Consider the following 8,066-nt stretch of genomic DNA (forward strand, 5'->3'; position numbering starts at 1 on the left):
AAAATATATATTTGATTAAACTTAACTTTCACTTTTCATGTTTAATTCGTTATTACGAAAGAGGATGTGTGTGTGTGAGAGAGAGAGAGTGGAAGGCAAGGTGGAGGTAGGTGGCATGTAGAATAGTAAATTGAAATGAAAGTGGGGAAGCATAAGATTTTGCTTACCTCTTTAACATCATTTGCGTGACATCCTCAACTTACTTTAAATATTCCAATTCCAAATCTTATTTTCATAATCCCATTTCAAATTTAGCTTAACCAAACTGACCACCTTGCTCTGGTCACACACTCTCTAAAATCAATATTAAATTACACTTCGCGTTCCTTGCTTTTCTCTCTCTTTCTCTCTCTGGGTCTCCCCCGTTATTCTCTCTGCGAGCTTCCCTCTTTTCGTCTGCCAAAGCGAGAAAAATGGGGTTCTTCTCCTTTCTGGGTCGTGTTCTCTTTGCTTCTCTCTTCATCCTCTCCGCATGGCAGATGTAAGTCCTCTATTTCGATCTATCAACTTCTTTCAGATTCATACAAAGCACCTCACTTTCCACTTTGTTTTCCATTTTCTGATCTGGGTTTTCATTCTCTCGCTTTGGTTTCACGGATTCGATGTAAAAATTGGATTTTTCTTGTTTGGATACAGCTTTCAATAAATTGTTTAATGCATCTGCTGATGAGTTTAATCCAACAAAACATTATATGGAAGCCATAGATGATTTATTGGATTTTGCTCATGAGTAGGATTAGTCATGTTCTAGAATGTATATGATATGATGATTGTAGATTTTAATTGTCTTTTAGTATCATATCATGTTGAATTTTAAGTGTCTGAAATCTTGAATTGCACATATATAATATGGTTTTAATGCTTTTCCTTTAAAGTTACTTTGTTCGATTCATCGAGGGTTTTGAAAATTTGTTGTAAGTACTCAGACTTTGGTATCAAATAAGGCACACACAACAAACTGATAGATCTATTTGTGGAGCCAATTTTATGTGTCGATATTCAATAAACATTTGGTTTAGGTTATGAATAAATCAAGTAGTGAGAACCAAATGAATTCCGTTTACTCTGAAGCTGAGCTAAAATGAACATTCAGTTACCAGTATCATTGTTTCCTTTAGAAACCAAAACCTCATTTCTGGTGCATCATCAGGTTATGATTCATTAAAATGTTTGACCTGCATGTCATACCTTGTTTTTTAAAAAAATTACCTATCAAGTACTTGGCACCTTAAGTAATTTTGGTTTGCTGATGTAATGCTTTGTATATAGAATTTCTTATATATAAATTACAAATCCTCTACAATGTAATGCTTTTGGTTAGCTGATGTACTATTTTGTGTGACAGAATTGCTTATGTATGAAGCTGTTATAGTGAAATGATTCTATTAGAGCAGTTTTTGTACTTTGGTATTGATATAACATTTTTATTGCAAGGTTTAATGAATTTGATGCCAATGGAGGACCTGTTTCAAAGGAGTTGATTCCCAAGCTCATTGTTGTGAAGAAAAATTTGTCCTCTAAATTGGGGGTAGGACTTCCAGATATTGATGTAAGGCCAGTTTTTCTCTTTCTCCATCCAAAAAGCTGAAGAACTTCTTTTTTACTTGTAGCTTCCTTTCTCATTGAGATACTAAATACAGGCCCGGCAATTCATTGGTACTATCATATTTCTAAAGGGAGTTGGAGGGATTTTGTTTGTGTTTGGCAGCACACTTGGGTCTTTTCTACTGGTAAGGGCTTGGTCTCCTATGGCGTGTTTGGAACCACATTACAGACATTGGATTCCTGTTTATAGCATGAATGCGGATTGGATTCTATACTGAATGTGTTACCAAACACGCATTTAGTTTGTAATGTGAAGAAGTTCCTGTTCTTATTCTCAAGCTTATTGTTAGATCTCTGGTCATTTTTGTTGTTTCAAAGAGTTATAAATCCATATTTAAATTTTTTTCTCTTTTGTAGCTGCTACATCTGGCTCTTACTACTCCACTTCTATACGATTTCTATAACTATAGACCCGGCAAGCCTAAATATAATCTGTTGCTGAATGAATTCATGCTGGTTTGTGCAAACTTCTTATACTTGATTTCTATTTGATGGTTTCATTTGTGTGAGAACTTAATATATATTATGGTTACTTTATATGGCAGAACACAGCACTTTTTGGAGCATTGCTATTCTTTATTGGAATGAAGAACTCAATTCCCAGGAGACAACTCAGGAAGAAGACCCCAAAAGCCAAGACAACTTAGAAAAATACAGCAAAAGATGTTTTAGTGTGTTTGCCAAAATGCTGAGTTTGGAGTAGTTACTTAGACCTATTAAGATTATTTTGTTTATTTGTCAGATGCATTATAATTTGATTATTGATATGCTTCCCCTTTCTCTTACTATTCTCTATTGTACTTGCGGACAAAGAAATTAAGCTGAGTTATGGTCACATTTGATGACCAAGACTTGGAAAGAAATAGATTTACTTGGTCACAGGGTGAAACCTCCATGCTAATCAACTCAATGTTTTATCCACTTCAATTTGTTTGATTTTAGTATAATTCAGTATGATTCTAGCATGATGTCAAAGACAAAATACCATGTAGAAAATTGATTTTGGAGTACTCGTATCAGGAAATCAAGATTTAGATTGATATAAATTTAAATTTATGAGAACTAAATTATAAATAGACTTCAATAAGTAATTAGATTATGGAATTGATTTGGAGTCAAATATTGGACCGTGGTTAGACTAGGGATGCTAAACGACAAAGGGAAAAGTTCCATGACACACACAAGTATGGATATTCTATTACTCACATAATCTCCCCTGAAGCCATTGAACGATCAAGAAACATTGTTACTTTCACCAAAAGTACCGAGTGTGCACCACCTCAATCCCACGTGTTTTATATTTTTTACTAAAATTAAATATTATACTTTTAAAGATTAATAACTTATTTTAGCCATCCAAATATTGATTTGAACTGAATTTAGTGAGGGATTTTGAAATGTCAAATCGCATGTAAAGTGACGTTGGATCAGGACTTTCAGTGTAATTTTGATGGAGACAGGTGGTGATCATAGCATAGATGAGTCACCCAACACTCCTATTAATAGAGCCACATAGATTTGTCGCATGATGCCACCTACCTCCAAAAAAAAATTAGTTGAATAATAGTAATATAATAATTTATTTGGTTTTAAAAAATAATCCATGTTGTGGCGAAAAAAACGAAAAATTTATTTAATTATTTTATTTTTATTAAAAGTATTATAATTTTTTATTATACTTATTTTAAATTTATTTATGTAATAAATGTAGGAAAAAAATAAAAGAATAAGTTTTCAGATAATAATTATTTATTGAATAAAATTAGAAGAAAAAATAATTTATTTTTAAATTATACAATGATTATTCTTTAAAAAATTATTTTTTGAGGCAAGAAAGAGTTTCCTCACCAAAGTCAACACAAACATGTAGTGCGTTGCAATGGACCCAAAAGGACTCAAGCTTCAGAAATGAAACGGCTTGACATAAATTCGCAATTTATGCTAACAATTAGGTACAATAGTTTATTGATCACGTGGATTCACCATGCTCAAGGGCCTACTAAAGATGCAATACAAATCAATTAAAAATATGAAATTACAACTTGACCAAAACAAAAATGAAATTACTCGAGTATCCAAAACCCTGCAGCATTTTAACTAAAATAGGTGATGGTATAGATTCAGTTTAAATACATTAAATATTATAATTTAATATATTAATAATATTAAATATTATAATTTTTAATAAAATTTTATTATTCATACATTTTTAATTGTATTGATTTTAAATACATATTGGAAAAAATATATTTACAAACATGTGCCCTAACGAATAGAAAGTAAAAAATCGGTACTAAAAATTACATTAGACTGAATTAAAAATTATGAAGAGAAGTGCATTAATAGTACTTCTAGAAGAAAAAAAAACCACTTTTAATTTTTTAAACAATAGTTTTAAAATATTAGTTAATACTCGTCTTACATTAAAGAATAATAATAAAAAAACACTATCAATATACTTTTTAGTATTCATTAAAATTCATATTGAGACTACTAAATGAGCTGGACCTCACTCTCAAATTAATACTCTTAATTTAATAAATTTTTAAGAAATAATAATAAATTGGGTTAAAAAAAATTTATTAAAAAATGTGTTATTAACATTTCTCATATATAGTGTCGAATCTAGTGGAGTTCAATGCAAATTTCATAACACACTGGAATTGAAAGTGCGGTCGCTTATATTCTGCCAGTAAATTCTTTAGATGCAAGAAAAGTGAGCAGTTGTCATATCTATTGTTATAATTTTTACTTAGTATTGAACTTAGTGGAGTATAAGATGAATTTCCACATAAACCAAACGGAAACAATAACCATTTGTCAAAATAACTATTGAGAAAGTTATTTTTGACATCCATTTGATTAAGATGCTATTTGCAATTGTAATTAATAGCTAGAAGTGTGTGAATAGAGGTGAGACGAGTTATAAATGCTAAGTTTTCTGTATAATAAATGCTATATTTTTGTGTAAATTGTTTAGCCAATAGTCAAGCCTTGTAACTATCATATGTTCTTTCCGAACGAGTTTTAATTTTGTATACCCACTTTTACCCAACAAAAATCTTGCTAAGAGGAAGTTCAACCAAATCCAAGTCCTTAAAAGTCTTCAAAGCCTGTATTTCTTCTTAGTTTGTTGCTAGTTGGGGTCACCAGAAGAGATATGAAGCATAGTGAAAAACCAATAATAATGATAAAGATATGTTAGAGATGTCTTGCCCATGAGAAGTGAATGGAAGTGTCATCCACAAGATCAATAAGTGGGTTACAGGCATCGGAATGGGTTATAACTTTGGAAAACTCACTTTTCAGATCTGCATATAAATTATTTTATGAAAAGCTACATCAAAGGCAAAATTATTTGGAAAAGGATCAAGAACATGATTAATAAACAAGAGAGTAAAGGTGGAAGGAATGGATTTGAAGTGGGAGAAAGAGTGAAACATAGCCTCATCCTAGAAAAATAACATGACGAGAGATTTGAATGCGTTGAGAGATAAGATCCTAGCAACCAATAACGTTGATGTTTAGTCCATAACTCGAGCAATAGAGACGTATATGGCTCAAACATAGTATATTCATGAGATTGAAGAATAACAAAACATGCATAACCAATGACGAAGGAGGTTGATTGATGACATAAAAGGCCAATAAGATCAGTTTCATCTATTGTTTTTCTTAGATAAGAAGAAAGAAACATGAAGCAAATAGAATCAATGATTTGATGATTTAATTTTTTTTTTTCTGTAGAAATATTCTTGGACATGAAATTTAGAGAGAGTATTGATGAATTTATATTTTGTTAATAAAAATGAAGTTAGAAAGTGTGAATATCATAAAAATGTCAATTCTATAATTAAATTTAGCTTCTTTAAAATAGTTTAAATTATATAGTTTTTATAATTCTCTTTTATAAATATATTGATTAAAATAAATATGTAGAGAATTTTGTGTAATGATCCATGAAAGTTAAGCTATTAGAGGGAGAACTTGATGAAAATGATCACTTTTCCCTCACAAAGTAATTACTCTAGAGCCTTTTAAGGAGAACTCAGTTGTGCATTGATACTATCAGTGTCCATAGTAAGTATTCCAAAAGGCATTCCACAAATTGGTTGTGCATGGGCACTATCAACATCCATAGTAAATGTTCCATAAACACTTTCAGAGAACAAGACGTGCGTTATTACTTTCACCACTCATAGTGATAACGTGCAGGCTTATATTGCTAATTAAGGCTGGACGTGGCTACATTCACCGCTCATAGTGATAATGCACACTGTGTGTGGCTACTATCACTGCCTAAAGTGACTATTCCAGCCCTGAAGCACTACAGGAAGCTCTTTACATTGTCACTTTCATCACTTATAGTGACAATGCTAGGAAGGTGTTAAAGTTACTATAAATAGATCTCAACTAGATAAGAGGGACCATTTTACCATTTTTTGTAAATTTTTAGAGGATTAGGGTAAGAGTTCTGGGGCAGTTCTTAAGAACTCAAACTTAGGGTCTTCATTTCTCTTCCCTTTTTTACTATGTTTTTCTGATTTTTGAACATTGATTGCTTTGTATTTTTGGATTCTATCTTTATGAAAGGTTAAATTTTGAGGATTAATTCCTAGTATAGTTCACAATGGTTCTTGAAGTTTGGGATAAATTCTAATACAAATTTTCTCTTGCACAGATTTTATTTTCCCTAATTTCTTGAATGTTGAGTTTGGATTTGAACAAGAACTATTTGCTTAATTCAGTCCATGTTCTCTTCTTAACAAAAGAGTCATGATTCAGTTTGCTTAATTATGAATTAGGTTCTAGGTTTACTTAATTCCAAGAACCAAATATTAGAATTCATGTAAATTGCTTAATCTTACATAAAATAAAGAGTTAATTGACACTTGTTCTAATTAATTTAAGTCTATGAGGGAATCAGGATTTAATTTTTGAATGACTAATAATTGAACCAATTATGGATGAAAAGAATTAACCTAATTTGCTAATTGATTTTTCTAATTTCAAATTTCTACTTTGAATGATTAAAGAATTTAAACCATAGTCAAACACCCCTGTTTTTTAAATATAATGCACATCATATGTTTGATCAACCAATAACTTCTAAGAGGACGACCAAGGTTAAGATAACCTAGTACTACATTTTAATTTCTCATATTTTGATAGATAATGATGAATACATATTTTATTGAATTTTTACTAGTTTTTTTAGTGTTCTTTAATAGAAAAAGCAAACTTAGAAAGTGCAAATAAGATGAAAATTCAATTTAGGTCAATTATCATAGGTTTCTTAATTTTTGGATAATTTACATTGATTTACATAGATATAATTTGCAATTTTGATCATTTGAATAATTGTACAAGAATTTCTAGACTTATTCCATGTATTTTTAGCCTTTGAGAAAATTTGAATTAAAAGTGATAACTTTCAGAAGTGATACTGGACACTACAGAAACTCCATATTGCAATAGGCCTAGCTACGTTCAGACCCCATAGTGACAACTACAGCAAGGGCCAAACTGATATAGCACTACGCGTAGCCATTATCACTTGCCATAGTGACAACTCCAGAGAAGAATGACAGGACCAGGAGGCTGCGTGTAGCTACTATCGTTTTCATAGTAGCTACTATCGACGATGACCACTTCATTATCAATGGATTTTTGGAAATTAGGGTTAGAGAGAGATTTACACTCTTAGATTTTTGCCATTTTGGGAACACTTGTAGAGCTTAGGTCAGCCTTGGATGACAGCTAAGGACCCAACCTAGGGTTTGATTCACATTTTCTCTTTATTTTCCTTTGATTTTTACATTCATGTTATTAAATTCTCTTTGTTTTCATCTTGTATTTGTGAGACTTATCCTCATGGTGGGCTAAATCTTTTGTAATCCTTAGTGAGTTCACTTGAATTCTTGAATTCCTAGATAATGAATGTTAATACAATTTCTTTTCTTTCATGAATTTTTTTTCCTAATCCTTTGAATTGAATTAATGGTTGAATGAGGGGGACATTGCTTAATTAACCCTAATTCGTTTTAATGAGATTCTTAACTTGGTTTGCTTAATTCTGAGTTAATTTCTAAGGTTGCATAATCTTGGGAAAAAGGGGTTAGAGTCCATTGAATTTGCTTAAATTCGTATAGGATTTTAAGGTTGATTCTCGCTTGTTGAATTAACCTAATTCAAAGGAAGAGGAAGAGTGTTAAATGGTGAGAGGAATAGGGATAGAGTCATGTGAATGAACTAAGGATTGCTACATCTTATTGATTGACTTTTACAATTTCATTAATTGCTCTCTACATTGAATATAGAAATTAAACAAACCCCTTTTTTACTTGCTTTCATAGTGAATGTTTGTAACATGTTTAATGCACATTTTCAACCAAAGTTATCGGAGACAACCTAGGCTTGCATCCTAGACTACACAAAATTTTTGCATACTTTGATGAGGA

At 31.2% G+C, this 8,066-nt stretch overlaps 1 protein-coding gene across 1 annotated transcript; it reads left to right on the forward strand.

The window, feature by feature from the left end:
• The first annotated feature begins 262 nt into the window (after nucleotides 1-262).
• LOC113873047 lies at nucleotides 263-2,475 on the forward strand. Its single transcript, XM_027511007.1, has 5 exons — nucleotides 263-481; nucleotides 1,435-1,549; nucleotides 1,641-1,730; nucleotides 1,963-2,061; nucleotides 2,151-2,475. The coding sequence occupies exons 1-5, from the start codon at nucleotides 414-416 to the stop codon at nucleotides 2,250-2,252; spliced, it is 474 nt and encodes a 157-aa protein (XP_027366808.1). The 5' UTR covers nucleotides 263-413; the 3' UTR covers nucleotides 2,253-2,475.
• Nucleotides 2,476-8,066: the final 5,591 nt, after the last annotated feature.

The sequence above is a fragment of the Abrus precatorius genome, unplaced genomic scaffold (genome assembly GCF_003935025.1).
Source record: "Abrus precatorius isolate BTA unplaced genomic scaffold, Abrus_2018 Scaffold7, whole genome shotgun sequence".
NCBI lineage: Eukaryota > Viridiplantae > Streptophyta > Magnoliopsida > Fabales > Fabaceae > Abrus > Abrus precatorius.